Source organism: Urocitellus parryii, chromosome 6, assembly GCF_045843805.1.
Source record: "Urocitellus parryii isolate mUroPar1 chromosome 6, mUroPar1.hap1, whole genome shotgun sequence".
Taxonomy (NCBI): Eukaryota; Metazoa; Chordata; class Mammalia; order Rodentia; family Sciuridae; genus Urocitellus; species Urocitellus parryii.
This window is the reverse complement of record NC_135536.1, coordinates 62,768,742-62,792,492: the sequence shown is the minus strand read 5'-3', so window position 1 is coordinate 62,792,492 and position 23,751 is coordinate 62,768,742. Positions and strand designations below refer to the sequence as shown.

Sequence of the window (23,751 nt, the reverse complement as noted above, 5' to 3'; positions counted from 1 at the left end):
CATCTATTTAAAAATGTTGGGCACATTACCTGAACCTTCAGACTCCTAAGTATAGGAAATGAGCTGTATTCTAGTATGGTCAAAGATTTAGTTTTAAGGTTTTTGGGTGCTAGGCTAGACACATAATTTGGGGACACAGAAAAACATCTACTTAACTGCAGTAGTAAGTGCTTACCAATATATTCACTGAATCTTAAGATTATAATACCACTCTATCAGGAAATTCAGAAACTTTGTCAACTGATCCAAATAAGTGGTGGTGAAGTATTAAAATCTAGGAAGTGTGGTTTCTGAAAGTCCCTTTCAGAATTTCCTGGTATTTCCTGCCCTTTTCTTTCGGGAAGGCGGAATTAGAAGTAGCAGAGAAAAAAATCAGACTTTGGTATCCCCAGATGTTGGAAGTCAGGAATACTTTGGGGAATAGGTGTGAAGTTTGGTACCCTTCTCTTCTGGGTTTTAAGACTGGAACATTGAGATATGAAAATAATGTTCATTCTTTTAGTAGGCTGAGTCTGGGAAAACATTTGAGGGAACTGGAGTGGAAGCTAAAATTTTGATTTCTGTATACAATTGCAGCCTGAAGTAATATCACTTCCTCCCTTGGGTTCTTCAGATGTACTTAGGCATTATGGTTAAATGTAATTGGATATTACATGTGTCCCCTCCCACACAGAGAATTAGAAAGTAGAGGCTTGCTACTTTTAATCTTTACAAGTGTTTGAGAGGGAATAAAATCTGATTTTAAGGGCTGGGGATGTGGCTCAAGTGGTAGCGTGCTTGCCTGGCATGTGTGCGGCCTGGGTTTGATCCTCAGCACCACATACAAAGATGTTGTGTCTGCTGAGAACTAAAAAAAAAATATATAAAGAGCTCTTTTAAAAAAAAAAACAAACATTTTAAAATGGCAGGTAACTGGGTTATTAATGTTCCAAAAAGGGAATTTGAATTTTAAGTTTTATGACTTGAGAAGTCATAAGCAGAGTGAGTGTAATGCTAAAAACAGTTTCAGAATCAGCCTTTATGTGAGGCATGATATTACCTTAGTTTTTTGTGCTTATATTTCTGATCTAATTCTCTAAAAGTAATTTGAGGATAATACATTTTAAGTCCAACCTTAATCTTTCTTAAAAGCTAAACATCTTGTTTCATTTCTTTGTTCTGGGTAGCTGTGTGTCTTAGGAGGTGTAATCAGCTAGATAGAGGTGAGCACTCTACCACTGAGCTCCAGCCTATTGGTTATTAATGCTTGTTTTCATTTAATACCCCAAAAGCTTAAGTTTCTTTAGAAAAAAGAGTATTTCAAATTTTTCTTCCAATTGGGAAACCATTCTGACAGTAGTTCACAGTGTACCTCCAATGTGGGGGGTTACTTTATTCCACTGATGTGTCATGAGCTGATGGAATAGATTGTTAATGAAGTTCTATGTTTTTTGACTTCACCTTGTTACAGCTTCTCACTACTGATGGTCTTCAGATACCTTTCAAATATCCACATTTCATTGTGAGTGTGAATGCTATTTTGAGTTTGCTTTGTTTTGCATTTTATGTCCACTTTTCCATGCTTGGTGTCACGACTATTCTCACGAAATATAATCCAAAAGATATCAAAAAGAAAGGAAATGTGATCTTTTATATTAGAACTTTTGTTGTGTACTAATTCTGCAGTGTTCTTGAGCACTTATTTCCTTTTGGGTCAAAAAACTTGGAGATTTGAGTATTTGATTAATGGGTAAAACATGCCATTTATTGATTAGCCCAGAAATGGAGTTTTATATGCTAATTAGGCACTGTGTTCAGAGGTCTAGGGCAAAAGGCAGATTATTTTTTGCCTTCATAGAGTTTATAGTCGCTGAATAAGTCATTTTTTTTTAACCAGTACAAGCAGGGGATGATAGGCGAGTCTTCCTTTGTCCTGCAGACCAAGCCTTGATTCTGCTGAAGTGAATCTTCTCTTTGCAAGAAATGAGGTGGTTTGGAAGTGCTAGAGAAAGACAAGCCTGGTGTTTGTTTTGTTTTTGCTGCTCTGTAGTTGAGCACACTGGCTTTCTCAGTTGCCATTTGCCCAGAATCCAGGCTGCCGAGGGAAGGGCTAGGCTGTGCAAGGGGAGCACTCTTCCCCTTTGTGGACGCCATTTTCCTGAGCTCTTGAAATTGCTTCTTCTGTTGCAGCTGTATAGATCAGTTTTGTTTTCTCTGTAAAATCAAAAAGGGTTTAAGGGATGGTTGGGAGTACAATAATAATAAACGTTCATTTTGGAAAATAATACTTAGTGCTGCTAGAGTTTATATGTTTATAATCTCTTACTTTTAATTTGACACCTCATGATTCAAACTCCGAGGAAAGATTAGCTTTTTCCTCAGTCTTCCTAATGGTGGGTAGGTACTTACTAGTGATGGAATATCAAGATTTCATTTCTTCACCTCTAGCAACTTTGAACATAAATTAACAGGGGAGGTGGGTTTATTATGTCAGCAAGAACTGTTTGCATTCTGGAGGTAACAGGGCAGGGAAGAAGAGCTTTAGGGAAATCTGACCAGGTCTTTTTGTCTCATTACTATTAAGGGTATAGGGTTCAATAACACAAGCCTTTTTGTGACAGATTATTTACTCTGAGAAGAGCTGCTTGAGACTATTAGCTCCAAAGAGAAAGTACCACTGGGGGTCATCTTCCCAAGGTATACTGTGAGGAAGTTTCTTCAATATATAGACTATTGCATCTTTAAGGGCATTCTAGTCCTTTCTTAAACTAAAACTTTTAAGTCTTAAGTTCATTCATATAGTTGTTTTTTTTTTTTTTTTTTTGTACTTGGAATTGAATTCTGGGGCACTTGACCGCTGAGCCACATACCCAGACCTATTTTGTATTTGACAGGGTCTCAATTGTGTCGTGCCTCTCTGGCTTTGAACTCGATCCTCTTGCCTCAGCCTGAAGCTGCTGAGATCACAGGCGTGTACCACCACGCCTGGCTCTCCCATACATTTTTTGGCAAGGTGGTTATCTTATTGGGCAAAAAAATCTTCAGTTGTCAAACTTAAGATTGTTTTTCTACAACTCCACAGTAGTTTTGAACCAATGCTGATAAATGGTTCTGTGGTATGGTCAGCCCCCCTCCCCCTTTTTGGCTGTTTGAAAACAAAGTTTATATCTTAAGCTAATTGCAAAGGGAGAGAATCTGCATTTGCTAGTATGTAATATGAATTTTACCAGGGAAAGTTGAGTACTCTCCTCAGGTACCAAGCCCCAGGGCAAGAAAAATTTTTGATGAGAGAAATGAGGCAGGAGAATGAATTGGGTAAGTTATTGGAAAAAAGTATAGTGATGTTTAGGGTAAAATAAATGAGATGTGTTATAAAGCAAGGTTGAGTTTTCTGCTTTAAAGATATTTGTAGGCCAGGATTCTAGCTCAGTTTTAGAAGTTTGCTTAACATGTAATTAGAACCTAGCATGGGAGTGGGGTGGCATTTAGGATTAAAATGCACACCAGGAGGAGATTTTTTTTGGAGGTAGTGCTCTGAACAGGTACCATGTTATCCAGTAGTGATCACATTAAAGTAAAAATCATATTAAGTTTATTGTGATGGTTACTGTTTAACAGGCTTGCACTTACTGTGTAACCAGAGTTGATGGGTTCTGGATATAAGGGCTGCATTGCTTTAATGTGGTTTTCCTACATGGGGGTACCAGTGGTACAAAGGGTTCTGGTCTGGTCCCAGGACCTTGAAAGCTCAATCCAAAAAAATACTGAAACTTCTTGAAATAGACCTTTCACCAAATTATGTCTTACAACTATCTCTGTCCAAAGCAGTTCTGTCCTATTTTCTCAGACTGAGAAATGGTCTCCCTGCTTAGATAAAGCAGCCCATGTTGCACATCCAGTTTGGTTTTTCCAGCTGGAAGGCAGGCAGAGCATGCAGTTAATGGAAGCTACATTGGCTCCTAAAAGTTGCTGCTAGAAATGTGTTGAAGTCTCTGTTCCTATATAGGAGCAGAACTTGATGGGGGTTGATACTCACCCTTGGGAGGGTTGAATTTTTTGTAGCACCGGAAGACAATAATGAAGAGAAGCCCTTCACCAAGCTGGAAAATCATGTAGAGGAGAGGAAAGAAGAAAAGTGGCCCAATGACTTCAGGGGGAAAGGTCACGTTGAGGATAGTGGAACAGAGTTGAATGTTTTGGAATCCTGTCTCCATGCTGATGGTGCGTCTGCACCTATGAAGGAGAAGACGACAAAACAACTGTATTCACTCATAAGGGACATGAGGGCATGACTTCGGTTGTTCTTTCCCACTCCCAGATAACTGGGACCCTTTGCAATCTGATGGAAATCAGATATGTAGGGTGCATATTGATTTAAGAAAAATCAAATTGATGTGTCTGACCCAATCTGTGGAGGATGGTGCCTAGAAGATTCATTTAAGTTTTTAAGTACACATTGCTTTTGCAGGATTGCCAAATTTTAAGTTTGGAGAAATCGCCTTGCTGGTGAGGCATGAGAGGAACTTTTGAGTTGGTATCATTCACTGGCTTGTTAGGTCAAGTCTATAGGTCAGTTACATTTTCAACAGGTCATGGAAGAGTTTGTCTGAAATGCCTCGAGTTTTGCCTGGTTCCCAAGTTTGTAGCTTAGCATCTTAAAACAAATACCCTAACTCAGGAAGATATTTTTCCACTTTTGCTTTCCATTTTACAGATTAGAGGATGGATGTTTACATATAATGAATACACATTCAAATTTATTGAATTCCAAGTGTTTTAAAATAGTCTTAAAATAAAAGCACATTTTTTTTTTTTTTAAATGAGGGAGGCTACTGTGATGACATTTTAGTATGTGGCCATTTACTGTGATCTGCTTTGAGAAAATTGATGTCACTGGTCATTGATGGCCTTTTGGTTTGTGTTACATCCATAGTGATTTGTTAGTACAGCTTTTTAAATGGATAATTATTTTTTTAAAATATTTACTTTTTAGTTGTAGTTGGACACAATACGTTTATTTTGTTTATGTGGTGCTGAGAATCAAACCCAGCCCTTGCATGTGCTAGGTGAGCGCTCTACTGATGAGCCACAACCCCAGATCCTGGGTATTTTTTTTTTTAAATATTTATTTCTTTTTTAGTTATTAGCGGACACAACATCTTTGTACATGGTGCTGAGGATCGAACCCGGGCCGCACGCATGCCAGGCGAGCGCACTACTGCTTGAGCCACATCCCCAGCCCCCTGGGTATTTTTAAAATTCTATTTATAATTTTTTTGTGTGTATGTTGGGGTATGTGCGCTAGTAATGATTACATTCCTTTATAAGCATTTGTTCCCAGGGCTAAAATGAGGGAAAGTCACTATAATATGTTGAATTGGGTGTCCTTGTTCCCAGTTACCCCAGGCCATTACTCTCTAGGGAATTCAGTAAGAGGTGGAATCTAGACTCTGGAGGGAGGGGCACTTAGCCATTAGGTGTTGCTGTTTGGATGATAGATGCATTTGGTGTCTAGGTTTAACTTAGGCCTCTAACCCATTCAGTAATTCTCCTGTTTGATACTTGTTTCTCAGTCCAGGGCTCTTTGTTCCTTTGGTGACTTTGAACATACAGCTAGGAAAATTCTTTGCCCAGATCCTTTCTTTTTGTACCAGGGATTGAACCCAGGGGCTCTAATACCTACCGTGCTTTGAGACAGAAGAGAGCAGAGAGAAGGTAGCCTAGCAGGAAGCCAATAAAAGGCATCAGGGAGGAGACTGTCAGCAGGTGTGGTGTCATGGCATACATGATGCTGTTCCCTGTGTTGATGATGGAGAGGGCTGTGACGGCCACGCTGAATAAGAGAGAGATTATCATCCCTCCCTGGACAGAGGACAAGAAAAAAAGTCATTGTGGGAGATAAGGGTGGGGATTAGGAATGAAAAAGCATTTTTTACTAGAATATTGATATTTGAAGTGGAAAGGGAGAATATGAAAGATCTGTTTATTTTTAGACTTAACAATAGTTTGGATACTTGGAAAACAGAAACTTGACTAATAACTCTAATAAAACTCAGCTACAAATCTTTTTTTGACCCAGCTCTGGAGGGCAGGTTTTCAATGAATGGCTGTAGTTTTGAGGAATTTTCGGGTCTCCTTTAAAGTGGGTGGAGGGCCCAAAGCTGTTACTTCCAAGATTCCTCTGAGGGCAAGTGACATGTGATCTGTGACCATAGTACTGCTATAAATTCTCTGAGGTTTTACTCACTCCACTCTTCATCTATCGTATTCCTGAAATGCTGGGAGTACATACACCACCACCTTTCCCCAGACTCCCTTTGGCTTCTTAAGTCAGTCAACTTGGCCTTAGTGCCTTTTGAACTCTACTCAGAGTTCTCCCAATCTTAGCTAAATCCTACTCTTCCTTATGGTCTGGCTAAAGCCCCTCTCCTCCAAGATGCCCCTATGAGCACTCCAGCTCTGAAAAATCATATCTCCTTAAATTCTTCCAGTACCTGTTCTTATGCAGTTGTTGAATTTTAATATTTTATTTTTAGTTGTAGTTTGAAACAATACCCTTATTTTATTTATTTTTATGTGGTGCCGAGGATAGAACCCAAGGTCTCGAACATGCTAGGTGAGTGCTCTACCGCCGAGCCACATCCTTAGCCTGAATTTTTTTTTTAACATTTTTCAGTTGTAGGTGAACACAATATATTTTATTTTTAATGTGGTGTTGAGGATCAAACCCAGTGCCTCACGCATGCTAGGCAAGCACTCTACATCTGAGCCACAACCCCAGTCCCCATTTGTTGAATCTTATTTCTCTTGTGTTACTTTGTACAAATATCAAATTATGAAGACTGTCTTCAGAATATGCAGCATAAACTAGCATCTAGTAAGTAAGAGGAGCATAATGTAAATTTATTAAAATAATGGTTATGCCTTATACTTTTTTTTTTTTTTTGGTCTTCTAACTTCAAAAGTATTCGTGGGTACCTTATGATCCCATGAAATAAGAGTACCAAGCTTTTTTTTTCCCCACCCTTTTTTTTGTGTACCAGGGATTGAACCCAGGGGTACTTAATGACTGAGTGGCATCCCCACCCTTTTTAATTTTTTGAGATAGTCTTGCTAAGTTGCTCAGGCTGGCCTTGAACTTGCCTCAGCCTCCCAAGCCACTGGGATAACCTGTGTGTGCCACTACACCTGATTCCACCCCCTTACCCTGCTTTTTAATAAGGAAACTCCTTGTTTGCATGAGTCTCTCTCAAAAGTCCATGCGTGAAAAGCTTGGTCCCTAGGATGGTACAAATGGGAAGTGCTGTGGACATATAGGAAGTAGGGCATTATGGGAGATCTTTAGGTCATTGTGAATATACTCTTGAAGGGGACTGGAAACCAGGTCCATGTTTATGTGTGTTCTCTTTTCCACACCCACATTCTTCCTGTCACAAAATGTAAGCACTTGCTCCAACATTACTCATGCCATGACTAGCCACCCTCACTGGACAGGGGGCTACCTGATCTTGGACTTGAGTCGATAGAACTGTGACCCGAAATAAACTTCTTTACTCCATAAGTAGCTTTGTGTGGTGGTGTTTCCTTCCCATGTTGTCCCACATTCTTACCTTCATAATGTAAGGCACATATTTTGGCCGTTTAGATTTGAGGATGATTCCTATGGTGCAAGGGATGAGAACCGTGACCAATGATATCATAATGCCCTTATAGGGCACCTTATCCTCCAGGCTGCCATCATAGATCCCTTTGGAGTAGATATACAAGAGGAGAGGCATCATTCCCAGGGCAAAGAAGGTGGAGCAGGTGGTCATCACGATGCTGGGTGGAAGAGATGAAAACAATCTGTTAATAGGCTTGTAGAATGTTGGCTATGTGCTCGGCACTATGCTAAGTGCTTTACAGTTCATTTCCTTAAGCAGTAAGCATACTATCTCTTTGGCTTTTAGGGAAGCTGATGACTAGAAAAAAATTGTGACTTGCCTCAATTCAAATAGTGACAGGTAGAATTTGAATCCAGATCCATGCAACTACATTTGTCCTTTGTGCTTCACTGAGAAAGGGGTCATACCAATCCTATCTATAATAGGAATTCTTGCTTTGAGCATCCACCATATGCACAACCCATTTTGAATATAGCTGATTTCCATCACCTTGACTCTAGCATATAGGATCATGGAGTAGCAATCTGGTACAGTTGCTATAGGCTTAGAGCTAGGGAATAGCTGGATAAGAGTAGCTTTGTCCAAAAGAAAATATGGATCAACAAGTGCATTTTACCTGTTGGGGAATGTGAGACAGTGGTCTTTGGGAATATATATATATATATATATGAATGATTAGAAGGCTATAAGAAATAGAAGCAAATCAGAAACAATAATTTGAAGGTCTATACTAGTGGAGCAAGAGAAGAGGCCTCCATCACTCAGATTAAAAAGAATTTCATAGATGCAGAGCTAACAACAAAATTCAGTGTTTTGAAAAAATTTATTATACTAGCAACAAGGGAAATTCCCAACTCTATAGTAAACATTAAACTTGATGGTGAAATAAGGACTTAATATCACAAAAATGAAAGCAACAGTATTATCACTTTTTAAATTATACTATATATAGACCCTCTCTGGCACAGCAAAACAAATAGAATAAATAGGGATGGGAAAAGAAGAAACAAAACTTTTATTAATATTTTGTCAATAACAGGATTATTCATAGAGAAAAATTTCCATTGTAACTAGCAAGAGAATCCACAGGTTCTAAATACATTCATAATATTAAAAAATGGGACCCAAGATACTAATAACAAATAGGTAATTTTTAAAAAATGCCATTAATCAAATGGAGTTCACGTTACCTGTACTCTCCTATCACCAAGCTAATCTCATCAAAATTCTAAAATGTGCTGGCTTTTTCCCCATGAGATAGGACAGACCACACTCCCATCCTAGGAAGGAATTGTTCAGCTGGTTACCCCTCTCAAAAGGAGTATCACTGTAATGTCCCAGCTACTTTTTAAAGATAAAACTGAGCAACAAAAGAGCCAGCCTACTTGAATGTTTATGTGCAATAATCAACATTAGCCTGACCAATAGTGGTCATTGAACAATCCACTAAAAATGGTAATAATTGTCGAGTACTGCTAAAATATTAACTATTGCTTTTCTTTTTTTAACCAATTTTTTAAAAATTTTTTAATATTTTTTTTTTTAAATTTTTCAGCGGACACAACATCTTTGTATGTGGTGCTGAGGATCGAACCTGGGCTGCACGCATGCCAGGCGAGCGCGCTACTGCTTGAGCCACATCCCCAGCCCTAACTATTGCTTTTCTAAGAAGGAAAGTATCCCTTTTCTTTATTCTTTGGTATCTACAAACAGCATCAAGGCTAATGGTTTTCACTTAGTCCTCTTTACATTGCTGCCCTTATTCATCTTCTCCTCTATTTCTTTATAGTCTAGAGCTAAGATTCATTTTATTACTGCCCTTCCCCTATGTCTATTTCTGAGAAGTCTAGCTGTCACTCATTCTGCTGCGGCCTCACATGGCCAGGTCATGGCCCCAGGTATTCTGCTGAAGAGGTCCCAGCTAAAGGCCAAAGGCTTACAATGGCCAGCAAGGCCCTACCTGGTGTGCACCCCACACCCCACTTACTTCCCAATGGCACCTTCTATTCACTCCTCCTGCTCCAGGCTCCCTGGCCTCTTTGGGCTTCTCAAACAAGACCTTCAACCTCTTGTTTAAGACCATTAATCCTTTATTTTCCTTTGTCTGAAAAATTTCACCCCCTACATCCTAAGGCCAACTCTCTTACTCCTGGCAAGGCTTTGCCAAGACACTCTCAATGAAGCTCCCCGACCCCTAACCAAGCTTTTTAAAATTTCCACCACCCACACCCACACTTCTGATCCCTTTTACCTAACTCTATTTGTTCTTTTCTCATAGCACTCTTTGACTTCTATTTTACTTGTTTACTATGCTTATTGTTTATTTTCTGGTCTCTCTCCTCTATTATGTAAGCTCACAAGGGCTGGGCCTTGGTCTGTTGTTTATAGATGTATCCCCTAGAACAATTCCTGCCTCAGGGAATATTTGTTGTTTAATGACTATGAAAGTCAGGGCTTGGTTAGTTTTATGTTGATCCAAGTGACAGACTGAAGACCTCAGAAAGCCTTTAGGGTGAGGCAGGCGTGTGGGAGCAGATGGGCCACAGGTCCTGGACACTGTGGGAGTATTTACCTGGGAGATGACTGAGGTGGGCATTGCTCCAACCGAGTCCCTGAAAATCCTACTGGTTGCTTTTTGTCTGAGATGGGCTTCATTATAGTACTCTCTCAGTCTCCCCATTTTTCAACTACACTTTTCAACTGTTCACCCATTCTTTTCTCTCTCTTGCCGCAGCTTCTTCCCTGTTCTGGAACTCATTTCAAATTAGATCTACCAAATGTTAAAGCTGAAAGAAACCAAAGAAGACATTACTTACATGTTTAGTGTGGAACTAAAACTTGCTTTGGGGGACTTTTTTATCCCTGACCTTCTCACTGAACAAATACTATTACTAATAAAATTCCTCCAAGTACAAAAAAAAAATGCCATTAATCATATTCACAAAAACGAAATACTTAGATCTAAAAGAGATGTAAGATCTATTTTTTTGAGATATAAGGTCTTTATAGAAGAAATAAAACTTCATAGATATGAAAAAGACCTAAGGCAAAGAAAAGCTACACCATATTTATTGTTGGGGAAGATTCAATATAAGGGGCTGAGGCTGTAGCTCAGTGGTAAAGTGCTTGCCTCCTATGTGTGAAGCACTGGGTTCAATCCTCAGCACCACATAAAAATAAATAAAGATACTGTGTGTTCATCTACAACTAAAAAAAAAAAACATTTTAAAAAAGATTCAATATAAAAATGGATTCTAAATTTCTGTGTAAATATTATGCAAATCAAGGGGCTGGGGATGTGGCTCAAGGGGTAGCGCGCTCGCCTGGCGCGCATGCGGCCCGGGTTCGATCCTCAGCACCACATACAAAGGAAGATGTTGTGTCCGCCGAGAACTAAGAAAAAATAAATAAATGTTAAAATTCTCTCTCTCTCTCTGTCCCCCTCTCTCTCTCACTCTCTCTTAAAAAAAAATATTATGCAAATCAAAATTCACCCAATTTTATTTTTGAGGGGTTGGTACCGAGGGCTGAACTCAGCCACTCTACCACTGAGCTATATTCCCAGTCCTTTTTCTAGGTTTACTTTTTAATTTGAGGCAGGCAGGATTTAAGTTATTGGGTTTGGCCTTAAACTTTCAATCCTACTGCCTCAGCCTCGCTAGTTGCTGGGATTACAGGATTGAGCCACCATGCCCAACTCAAGAAATTTTTTAGTAAACTTGAAAGCTGATTATAAAATTCAGGTGAAAACATAAAAGGCAGCTGGGTGCAGTGGTACACACCTAATCCCAGCAATTTAGGAGGTTGAGGCTCACAAGTTCAAGGCCACGAGGCCCTGTCTCAAAAAATAAAAAGGGTTAGGGATATGGCTCAGTGGTAAAATGTCCCTGGATTCAATCCCCAGTAAGGGGTGGGGGGAGTAAAAAGCTCAGAGTAGCTAGCATTTTCAAGAATAATGTATGGAGGTGCTGGGGTCATAGCTCCATGGTAGAATACTAGGCAAGCACTTGGGAGGGACTGGGTTTGATCCTCAGCACCACATAAAAAATACAGTAAAAATGTATTGTGTCCATCTACATCTAAAAATTTTTTTAAAAAAGAATAGGTGGACAACATTTGAGATATCAAGACAATTTGATTGTAATTAGGAAAATGTGGTAGTGAGGCAAGGCTAGCCATATTAACCAATAAGAGATTCCAAATACAAACTTATGATATGTAATGAGAGAGGTGGCATTATATAATTACTGGGAAAAAATTCAGTGGTGCTGGGAATTTATTCATGTGAAAAGATAGATCACATCACACGTAAAAATAAATTCTAGGTTGATTGAAGATCTCCACATGAAAGGCAAAAATTGAAAACTTTTCAAAAGAAATTTAGAGAACCTTCGTCACTTTGCAGATAGCATAGGCAGTTCCTTAAACTCAGAAATTTAAACGATCAAGAAAAAATAAAAATGGCAAATTTGACTAAGTTAGAGTAAGCAATCTTTTTAAGACATCAAGCCTCAAACAGTGAATAGACTTTCACCATATATAAATGACTTTGATAGTTTAAAAATACACTAAAACAATCCTATAGATAAACAAGCAAAGCCCATAACATTTCCAGAAGAGGTACACAAACGGCCAATAAATACATGGAAAGCTGCCAGGTCTCCCATGAAATCAAATTTAAAATCACTGTGATCGATTTCATACTCCTCAGTTGGCAATACTTAAAACGTCTGATAATTCCAAACATAAAGATAGGAACAAACAGGGATCCTAATGAAGTACAAAGTGAAGCAATTACATTTGCTGTAGAATTGTGAGTCCTCAGCCCAGCAGCAGTCTAGCTTTTATTACATATCTTCTCATCTGGGAGCAAGGGACCATCCACAAGACTGTCCACCAAAGCAGTGGATGAAATCTGCAGACATGTCTGACTACAGAATGGATCAACTCAAGCAAATTTAAATGCAATAGTTATTTCACATACATGCCTGTTTCTCAAAACAAGTTGTCAAATGATGACAGTTAATATAAAATTTAAAACATGCAAATACAGCAGTATGTTTTATTTATGGATATCTAACATGTGATAAAGATCCCAGGAAATGCAGAACACTAAATCCCAGCAGGTGTTTCCTTTGGAGAACAAGGGAATGAGATGGGGGAGGGACATGTGGTGACTTCAGTGCTGGCTTTTGATTTTTGTAAAAAAACAACTTGCAACTTGTGTGTTTGCTTTGCTGTCCTAGAGTAGAGAAGTCATGCTTACTTTGGCTTGGTGTGTCAGATTTTGAAGTTTGCTCTGGGACATGCCGTACCTTATCTCATGGCATCCTCTTCTCTTATTTCATGGTATGTGGGAGTCATGTTCCCAGACTCTGGGGTACTTCATCCATGTGCACAGTGACTGGGGGCTAGTCAGAGACATCCATCTCCTAACCTGCTGATTTCTGTAACTGTTGTGATCCTCAGTTTATTTTGAGGGACACGGTTGGGAGATAACTTCCAGATTCTAGTTTCCACAATGATAACACTGTGGCCTGGCTGCCTCTTGGTTTATCTTTTTCCTTTCTGCTTCCGCTCTCAGAGCACTGCATAGTCCCTGCTTTGGATATCTGTACACCATGTTTGAGAATGTGGTTTTGAGCACCTGTCTATGGAGAGCTCAGAGGCAGAAACTGAGGGAGATGTGAGGGGACCCACCAGTCCTATGGTGAAGAGGGAAACTTTCAGGAACCCCAGTGGCTTCCATCTTGTCTTGGTTAGTCTTCTACATTATGGGAATCCTTGGCTTGTGCCTAAGCCTGCTGCCCCACCGCCATTTGCTCTAGTTTCCTCTGTGGGCCCTGTGGGATGAGGGAAGCAGTTGAGCTTGAGGGACAGCAAAGGCAGTCAAAAGAGACCTGTTCCTGCTGACATTCTCTTCTCTGTTCTGCACAAACCAATGTCACTTCAACTTGGAGGGCATTTTCTCTTGCCTGTGTGACCTCCAGGAAGAAGCTGTATGGAGGAATTCACCTGATGGCCTAAGTCTCTTGTGACAGCAGGCTGCTTCAGACTCACCCCAGCTGGAGGCAGAATAACCAGGAGAGAAACCTGGACTGGTTCTATATGCAACTTTCCACAATTTGGGGGAAACCTATGGCAGTTTTCCAGACTTCGGATTCCTCATGTGTAAACCTCTAAGTGGGACACAGTAATGTTGGGCTGAGTGAGTGCTCTCAAATTGGGCTTTGGAGCTACATTTGGTCCTTAGACATATATTGTTTAGTTTCAGACAAATTTGAACAAGTTGTTGATGTTTAAAAATTTGAAGATTCCACATAAAAATGGAGATTCTACCTTCTCTTGAAAAGCAGGAAGTTGTGACAGCAGTAGGTTCAGCTCCCATAGGCTTACATCTGAGCAGAGGGGCCTATGCCTTTGAGGCTGGCAGGCCATGAACCATCTTGTTTATGAACATGCTGGCCCTGAAGATATTTGAGTCAAAGCACAGGCCCTGGAGCCACCCAGACTTTCAATAAATGTTTTATTCATAGGCCAGATCTAAGACTCAAGTTTCCTCATCTTTATATGTGGCTATTAGAGCAGCCCCACCCAGGCATTGAGCATATTATGTACTTATCCAGTGTCTAGTGCAGATTTTTATTTTATTCTTAGTATCATTTTTTTTTTAAAGAGAGAGGAGAGGGAGAGAGAGAGAGAGAGAGAGAGAGAGAGAGAGAGAGAGAGAATTTATTTATTTATTTATTTTAGTTCTCGGCGGACACAACATCTTTGTTTGTATGTGGTGCTGAGGATCGAACCCGGGCCTCACGCATGCCAGGCGAGCGCGCTACCGCTTGAGCCACATCCCCAGCCCCAATTCTTAGTATCATTGTCATTATAATACATGTAACAATACGTCCCGGATGAACTCAAATTGAAATTTGAAGTCTGGCAGCAAGTAACGGCAGATGGCAATATTCATGCTCCACCAGTGGGGTCTAAGGCATGGTTTAATGAGCATGTGAGGTTTGTTTATGGACAAGGAACTTTATGACAGAAGGTGGAAGTCCCAGAGGAGTGTTACCTCTCCTGGGGTCTAGGGAGAAGTGACAGTCTCAGGAGCCTGGGCAAGGAGGCTGAGCAGGAAAGCAGATGGGTCATGTTCTTGAGTCACTAGAGGCTTGTAGTGGTGGAGGTCTCAAACCACGGAAGTGCAGGTATTGGTGGAAGGCCTCATTAGCATGGTTGATGAGGCTGGGATATCTGGTCACTTACATTTTTAAAAACTTGTCCATTGTCCTTCACACTGTCACCTCTGCTTTGCTTCTCCCACAGACACATCAATCCCTCTGAGCAGCTTTCCCTGACATCTGATTTTTGCATTCTTTTTAAAGTATTTAAGGTATAATAGTCTGGGTTTCTTGGAACACAGATGCTGCAGCAAGTTTTGTTCATAGGCCAGATCAAAGACCCATCAGCTTGTTTTGCTGCAGGAAGGTTTGCATTAGGTGGAGGGAAGAAGTTTTCTCATAGTGAGGTTGTTGAACATCAAAATATATTCCCAAGGGATCCTGTACAAGCTGAATTCCTAGTGTCTCTCTTCCTATCCACTACCTCAGGGAAGGTTGAATCTTGTGGTAGAGAGCCCGGGGCTTCTCAGAGTGCAGGTCTTGGTAAACCTCAACTCTTGCTCTAGGCTTTTTCATTTAAAAATCTGTCCCAAAGAGGGCTGGGGGTGTAGATCAGTGGTAGAGCACTTGCCTAGCATACCCAAAGCCCCAGCACTGCTAAAATTAAATAAATAATAATTTAAAAATCTGTCCCATAGGCTGAGGGGACATAGTTCAGTTGGTAGTTCACGTGAACAGCCCTGGGTTTGATTTCCAGCACAGCAACAACAACAAAACAAAATCAAAAATCCAACTGCCGCAGTGTCACTTTGTACTACCTGGAGGGAATTTTTTTACTTGGTTAGTTTTTTTGTTTTTTGGTAGTGAGGACTGAACCCAGGGCTTTGCATACACTCGGCAAGAACTCTACCACTGAGCTATACCCCAGTCCAACTTGGTTAGTTTTCTTAGTAAAGTTCAGCTGAGGGGAGGGTGCTCACAGACACAAGCAGGTGGATTTTGTCTGGCACTGGATAATGTCTCCACTGAAGACTGAATCAGAGGAAATTGGCTTGAGACTCAGACTTAGATAAAAGAGACAGCTTCTGCTGATGAGCTTTGTTGACCCAGCTCAGTCTTGTGGTCTGAGATGGCCTCCTCTGGAAGGTGCCTAAGGCTAGAGTCTCACCTGTTTGGAAGGACAGGTACTCCCAGCCCCCTTGTGCCTTCTAAGAGAGGGCTCCTGCTGACTTCTGTTCAGTCTGCTTTGGGCCACAAATGCTGCTTGTCTTCCCCTACCAGTGAGGCTGAGGTGGGGCCTGCCATAACCTGGGCAGGCTTGGGGAAGTCACATTCTACCATACCTGGTTGTGCCTTTGCCTGGAAGCATCGATGCATCTGATAGGGAGATGAGGGATTCCATTCTTTCCTTCCTTCCTTCCTTCCTTCCTTCCTTCCTTCCTTCCTTCCTCCCTCCCTCCCTCCCTCCCTCCCTTCCCTCTTCCTTCCCTCCATCCCTCCCTCCCTCCTTTCTTTCTTTCTTGTGTTGGTACTGGGGATTGAACCCAGAGGTGCTCTCCCACTGAGCTACATCCCCAGCTCTTCTATTTATTTTTATTTGAGACAGGGTCTGAGGTTGGCCTTGAACTTGAGATCCTCCTGACTCAGCCTCTGGAGTTCTAACATTACAGGTGTGCCTCCCCATGCTCAGCTTCTGGGTTGATGGATCTTTAAAAGAAGATATCTCAGATGCTCAGACACTTGGAAACACCTTTGGAATTCTTGTCTACTTTACAGGAATTTGAGGTGCTTATTTGGTTCCAAGTCACCTTGAAATCCCTGGCAATATTTGGAACCCATCACACCTCCTTTCAAATCTTCTGTTTCAGAGTCGACAACACCCCCCAACACCCAGTTAGGTTGGTAAAGTTCTACAGAGGCTCGTTGGTAGAAATCAGTGCTCCTTTAAGGCAATCCTTGTGTCCCACTTGAGATACCTCTGGGAGTGCAGAGGTCTCAGAATAATCCTCGACCAGCTGGCCCCTTTGGCCTGGTGCTTAAACCAAGGTGGTCCCCAGTCCCTTCCCCAAACCCAGCATAAGCTCTTGGCAATAAATGCCATGACCCTCCCCCCAACATCCATAGCCCCCACTCCCTCCCTTTCCTGGCTTTACCCAGCTCTTCCCCTTGATTGTGACATTCCTACAGTGGCCCTGTTCCATGATGCTCCCACTTTAGCCCTAGTCCTACCTGAGGTTCATGTCCCCATTCACAGCCAGACTGAAGATGTTGGACAGGTTCCCTCCAGGTGAGCAGCCACAAATCAGGATTGCCAGTGCCTCAATGTTATTCAACTGGAAGACCTTCCCCAGCACAAAAGCAGTGAGGGGCATGATGCCATACTGGGCCACCATGGCGATGGCCAGCCCCTTAGGCTTCAACAAGTGAGCCTTGATCTTGCTGAACTCCATGGTGCAGCCCAGAGAGAGCATGATGACGAGCAGCATCAACACCAGGATGATGCTCAGTGCCAGGTCCGTGGGGCGCTTGCCGAAGTTGGGCGGCAGGGAGAAGTTGAAGGGAACAGACACGTTGTACACCTCCATCCTTCTGGGAGGCAGCAGAAGATCACCCTTGTTCCACTGATGCCTCCCTTCCTTGTTCAGTCCTTGCTGGATGCCTTCTTTAATCCCCTCTCAGGACAGAGTTTCTGAACAAAATATAGCTCTGGGCAAATAGAAAGATGATGCAACTAGTGGACCTGTTTCCAGGTAGTGGCCTTAAAGGGAAGAGAGCCCAGCCTTTTCTGCCTGGCTTTCCCAACTGTCCCGAGTGCTCTGATCTCTGCAGCTTTCTGGGTGCCACTCACTCACCTCCCTTACCACTTGGCCGCTGCTGGATGGAGGGCTTTTCTCCTCTCCTGTGCCCTCCACAGAGCATGGCTTGCTACTATTCTGTCCCTGGGGACCAGTCCCGGACCAGCGCCCACCCAAGCCTAGCCCTTTGCCTTCCCTGTGCTCCTGGTTCCAGCTTAATCGGTTGGGGAAGGTACCCTCCCCATGCCCAGCAGGTTGCCATTTGTTGTGTTGCCTTTGGTTCCTGGATGGAGATGGTATAGCCTAAGGGGCTGTAGGACAGGGTAGGGGCAGGTGGTATTACTGGCCTCCAGGATAGGATGTAACCATGACCCTCCTCTTGGCAGATAAGAATATCGTGTCCTTCTTGCCTGTGTCTTATCCTCAAACTTGGACTTGTGGGTCCCAAGGGGCACGTTGGCATCCCCTGGGATGCAATGCTTACTTCTGGAGGAAAGAACTTGCTTTGGATGGCGCTGGCTCTTGGAAGCTTGGAGGCTCTTTCCCCAAAGGGAAAGCTCCCTGGCTTCAGAGACTAATCTGTGTCTCAGGAGCCCCATTGCTTGGGAAACTTGCTGAGAAAAAAGCAAGAGTACACAGCCTTTTCTTTCTGATTTCCTGAGGCTCTGCTTTTACACTGGGTCTGTGTCTCAGCACACAGCGGCAGAGAGAGGCAGGCACGAATGTCCTGAGCCTCACATCTTCCTTCCGTCCTTGCTGAAGGGGTGGGACAGGTTTCATATCTACTGCATCACGTCCACGAGGAGGCTGCTTGAAGTTGTGCAGTGCTCAGAATGTATACTGAGGCCAAGGGTGTCATGCTCTTGAAGCCTCTTTCCCTCTTAGAGACGCTCATATTAATGATTTCCTGGTGCTAGAGTTGAACTGGTCTCAAGGGGAAGGAAGGCAGAGGGATGTGTGGTGCCTGGAAGGCAGGTGGCGGGAACCCAAAGTAGGCTGCTTTCTTCTCCTGGAGAGGAGAACTGCCTGTCCCCTCAGAGCTGCCTGGGGAGAATATCAGCTGAGTGCTGGAACTGTGGAAGGATAAAAACCTTGTAATCCATTATACAAACACTTGGGGACCTTATGGTCCATATGAAGCCACCTGGGGACAGAGGATACACATGCAAAGCAGACATTCACGAGGGTGGGGCCACATGGGGCTGCCATATGCAGTTGTACAGGCTTTGACAGCCCAGTGCAGGGCTTAGCATTTACACAGACATCCTGTTCAACCCTACATAGGGCCCTGAGGCCGAAGAAAGACAATTTTTACATATCTGCCTGATGCCCAAGGGGACAAGGAATGATCCTTCAACCTTGGGATATGTCTATTGATCATATTGTTCATATAAATAGAGCAGGGATCCCATAATATATCCATAAACTGGATTCTAAGCTATCTAGTATCCACCAACAGTTCCTCTTCGACTTTTCTCAGAATCACAAAATTTTCCTATGTCTTGCTGTGACCTTTGCCCTTTGGGAAACACCGTCTTTCCCTGGTTACCCCTCTTTCTACTCCTCTCCTACCAATTCTGTTCCTAGCAATGTGCCTTTGTAGAGAACGGAAAAATCTCTTCTAAAGAGCTGATGACATCCATTCTTTTCTGTACCTACTCTGATTTCATAAAAATTTAGGGGATAAGGGGATCTCTTGTGTAATATTAATACATACACAGAACTCTGTGACTTCATTTCTTATTTAGTCCTCAGAAAAATATTGTGAAACAGTTACTATGACTAGTCTTATTTTATAGATGAGGAGGAAGGAAAAGGCTCAGAGATATTACATTTTAAAAATTGTTTTAATTTTTAATTTTTGGTACAAGGGATTGAACTCAGGGGCACTTAACCACTGGGCTACAACCCCAGTCTTTTAAAAAAATTTTTTTTTCTTTTTTGCAGTTGTAGCTAGGTACAATACCTTTACTTTATTTATTTATCTTTATGTGGTGCTGAGGATCAAACCCAGGGCCTTACACAGACTAGGCAAGCGCTCTACCACTGAGCCACAACCTTAGCTCCCCCAGCCCTATTTTGTATTTTATTTAGAGATAGGTTCCCACTGTGTTGTTGAGTGCCCTGCTAAGTTGCTGAGGGCGGATTTGAATCCACAATCCTCCTGCCTCAGCCTCCTGAGCTGCTGCAATTACAAGTATGCGCCACCACACCCTGCACAGAGACATTATTTAATTGCCCCAATTCATACAACTGGGTGGTAGACCTGGTATTCATACCCTGGCTCCATGCCTCACTTCCACCTCATCTTCCTAGTTACCTAGGGTTTTTTTTTTTTTTTTTTTTTTGATACCAGGGGTGGAACCCAGGGGCACTTAACCACTGAGACACATCCCCGGTTCTCATTCTCTCTCTCTCTCTCTCTCTCTCTCTCTCTTTTAATATTTATTTTTTAGTTGTAGTTGGGCACATTATTTATTTATTTTTGTTGTATTGAAGATTAAACCCAGGGCCTCGCACATGCTAGGCAAGTGCTCTGTCACTGAGCCACAACCCCAGTCCCCCAGTTTTTTTTTATTTTTATCTTGAGACAGGGTCTTGCTAAGTTGCTCAGTGCCTTGCTAAGTTGCTATGGCTGGATTTGAACATGTGATCCTCCTGCCTTATCCTCCCAAGTCACTAAGATTACAAATGTATGCCCCCTATGCCAGGCAGTTACCTTGCTTTTAGAGATCTGAGAATTTGAATGGAAAAGTCTCTCTGATTACATATTTGTTCCATTTAAGCCTCAACTGCTTCTTTCAAGCAACATGTCACTAAACAATTTCATGGGGTAGTAGTAGCCGAGTGAATTTACTATAGTGGCTTGAGCTTCAGCTTTGGCCAAATGGAAACACTTCCCCATATCTTGCAGCCACCATGATGTTGATGCCCAAGAAGAACTGAGCCACCATTTCTGAACCCCTATTTAAGGAGCGGGTGATGGTAGCCAAAAAGGATGTCCATGTTCTGATGCACCTGGAGCTATCAGACAGGAATGTGCCTAGCCTTCATTTATGAAGACCACACAGTCTATCTGGTCTCAAGGCTACTTAAGGAACAGTTTGCTGGAGACCTTTCTACTGGTACTTTACCAGAGAGGTATCATGTATGTCCATGATGATCTCCACTGCCCCTGAGATCCTGCCTGTATCCTGGCAGGGCTTAGCCAAATGTCTGGAGGGTGAGTGAACTGTAAGAACCCATAAGAGGGGAATTCAGCAGAGACTCCCACAGAGTGCCATGTCCTCTGGTGCAGACAAGAAACCTGAAGCGGCAGCTGCGCAGCTCCAGCTACTGCGCAGGGCTCCGCCACGCGTGACCCGCCGACCCTGAAGTCTCTGAGCTGTAATGGCGGCCGTGAGGGCCCTAGTGGCCCCGAGGCTGGTGGTCGCCTCTGCGTTTGCGCCGTTCCCGAGCTCCTGCTGGCCCCCTCCCGCGCGCGGCCCTCCACGGCTCGGCGCCGCGCCCCCGGGGCCAGGGTCGCGCTGGTGCTGTCGGGCTTCGGAGTCTATGACGGGTCGGAGGTCCACGAGGCCTCAGCGATCCTGGTGCACCTGAGCCGTGGCGGGGCTGAGGTCCAGATCTTTGCCCCTGACGTCCGTCAGATGCACGTGGTCGATCACACCAAGGGGCAGCCTTCTGAGAGTGAAAGCAGGAACGTCTTGACGGGAGTCAGCCAGGATCGCCCGAGGCAAGATCTCTGACCTGGCTCAGCTCAATGCAGCCAACCACGATGCTGCCATCTTCCCTGGAGGCTTTGGAGCTGCCAAAAATCTGAGCACATTCGCTGTGGACGGGAAAGATTGCAGAGTCAACCAGGACGTGGAGCGGGTCCTGAAGGAGTTCCACGGAGCTGGGAAGCCCATTGGCCTGTGCTGTATCGCGCCTGTCCTTGCGGCCAAAGTGCTCAGAGGTGTGGAAGTCACCGTGGGCCATGAGCAGGAAGAGGATGGCAAGTGGCCTTACGCAGGGACTCCCGAGGCCATCAAGGCCCTGGGCGCCAAGCACTGTGTGAAGGGTGTGACCGAAGCTCACGTGGACCAGAAAAACCAGGTGGTCACGACCCCAGCCTTCATGTGGGAGACCGCCCTCCACCACATCCACGACGGGATCGGGGCCATGGTGAAGAAGGTGCGGGAACTCACAGGGAAAAGACGCGGAGCCGGCGGCCACCTGTGATCAGCTGGGCACGGGGCCAGAGCTGCGTTTCTGTTTGACTTCATGTTTTCTGCTTGAGCAGGGAGCTCTGCTGTGGGACAGGGGTCTGGCCTGAGGCTCCTCCACACAGGAGGGTGGCCAGCCACACCTTGACAGGGCAGCTGAGCATTCCTTGTCCACCCCTGAGGAGCAAGCAGTCGCCACTTCCCCCAGCAACTGTCCCTGTCCAGGAGAGACCCTGAGGGAAATACCACGCTGCGGTCTGGGTTTGATGATTTGGGATGCTTGGGTTTGGAAGAAAACGAGTTGTTATGTTACCTGTCTGATAATCAGGAGACCAGAAGTGCACGTGGATGGGTGGAGACCCTCTGGTCTCAAGTGGACACTGATTAAGGGAGGGACTTTCTGTAGCAGGCAGTCCTTTAGCTGCAGCATGGCTCCTGTCCAAACTGGAAACTCCTGACAGGGACGTCTGGGCCTTCTGGAATTGGTGAATGGGCTGTATCCATGAGGTTTCTTAAATCAGCCTCAGTTCTCTTCGTGTGGGGGGTAGGGGGAAATTGCTGTCACTCAGCCTCCCTCTGTGACTGGGTGGGTGGACTGTGGATTCCCGGGTGGCAGAAGCTCACAGGTGTGTGGAGGGGGAAGAATAAAGGCTGCTTGTGTGCTGGAAAAAAAAAAAAAAAAAGAAAGAAACCTGAAGCTTCAGCTGGCACGGTAGTGCACACCTGTAATCCCAGTGGCTCTGGAGGTTGAGACAGGAAGATCGTGAGTTCAAATCCAGCCACAGCAAAAATCGAGGTACTAAGCAATTTAGTGAGACCCTGTCTCTAAATAAAATACCAGATAGGTCAGGGATGTGACTCAGTACATGAGTGCCCCTGAATTCAATCCCTGGTACCCCTCTAAAAAAAAAAAAAAAAAAAAGAAAGCTGAAGCTGGGCCTAGGGTAGCAGCTGAGTTCCTGTTCAGAGGTGGATTTGGTTGTAGACATGTTTATCCACTTCAGTAAAGTTGGAGGAGATTATTTTGTGCTGAATAAACTTAAAGCCAGGGGCACTGAAAAAAGTCTTTAATTGGCCATTTCCCATGACCCCCAAATTCCACTTGTAGAAAATCATCCTGCAGAAGTATCTGAGTGCTTCAGAAGGATTTATGCAGAGGGATCTCACTCTGCATTGCTTGCAATAGAGAAATACTGGGAACAACCTAAATGTCAATCACAAGGTGATTGGTGATGGCCCATTTACAAACATTCTAAAACATGTGGCAGTGACTTTGTGGTACTGAAGTAATTGTAGAGCTGGGCATGGTGGAGCATGGTGCTGCTTGCTTGTAATCCTAGTAACTCGGAAGGCTGCATCAGGGGGATGGAAGGTTCAAAGCCAACCTCAGCAACTTAGTGAGGTCCTAAGCAACTCAGCAAGACCCTGTGTCTAAATAAAATATATTTAAAAAAAAAAAAGCTAGGGATGTGGCTTTGTGGTTAAACACCCCTGGGTTCAATCTCTAGTACCTAAATAAATAAATATAGTAGCTGTGGGAATTACCATTTCCTTCTTATTTTCCTGGAAATTATTCAAAAGCAACAAGAAAAATGTGGGGGCCAAGCAAGATTGTTTTTGTGTGTGAAATGAGAGGAAAATATAATTTGCAGACTCTGGGATATATGAAAAGCTGCCAAAGTGCCTGTCACCAGGCAGAGATTGCAAAAGAGAAAGGGGCAGGGTGAGGAGGGGTGGAACAGAATGAGAGGTCTCCCAGGGGCAGATGTTGGAAATTTCCAGGAATATATACACCTCCACAAGGTGGAGGATGTCAACTCCAGAGCAAAAGTGATCTCCCTCTTTTTTTTTTAAATTTTTTATTGGTTGTTCAAAACATTACAAAGCTCTTGACATATCATATTTCATACATTAGATTGAAGTGGGTTATGAACTCCCATTTTTACCCCAAATACAGATTGCAGAATCACATCGGTTACACATCCACATTTTT

General features: G+C 43.3%; 1 protein-coding gene and 1 pseudogene across 1 annotated transcript; one reads left to right on the top strand and one right to left on the bottom strand.

Moving 5' to 3' along the window:
• Nucleotides 1–237: 237 nt before the first annotated feature.
• Nucleotides 238–17,452, bottom strand: Slc10a1 (solute carrier family 10 member 1). The gene is made up of 5 exons (XM_026385176.2): nt 16,988–17,452; nt 7,590–7,800; nt 5,663–5,841; nt 4,016–4,212; nt 238–2,193 (listed from the first exon to the last, which is right to left on the bottom strand). The coding sequence occupies exons 1-5, from the start codon at nt 17,341–17,343 to the stop codon at nt 2,090–2,092; spliced, it is 1,047 nt and encodes a 348-aa protein (XP_026240961.2). The 5' UTR covers nt 17,344–17,452; the 3' UTR covers nt 238–2,089.
• A 3,459-nt stretch (nt 17,453–20,911) lies between these two features.
• On the top strand, nt 20,912–22,018 carry LOC144255364 (glutamine amidotransferase-like class 1 domain-containing protein 3, mitochondrial pseudogene; annotated as a pseudogene).
• The last annotated feature ends 1,733 nt before the right edge of the window (nt 22,019–23,751 follow it).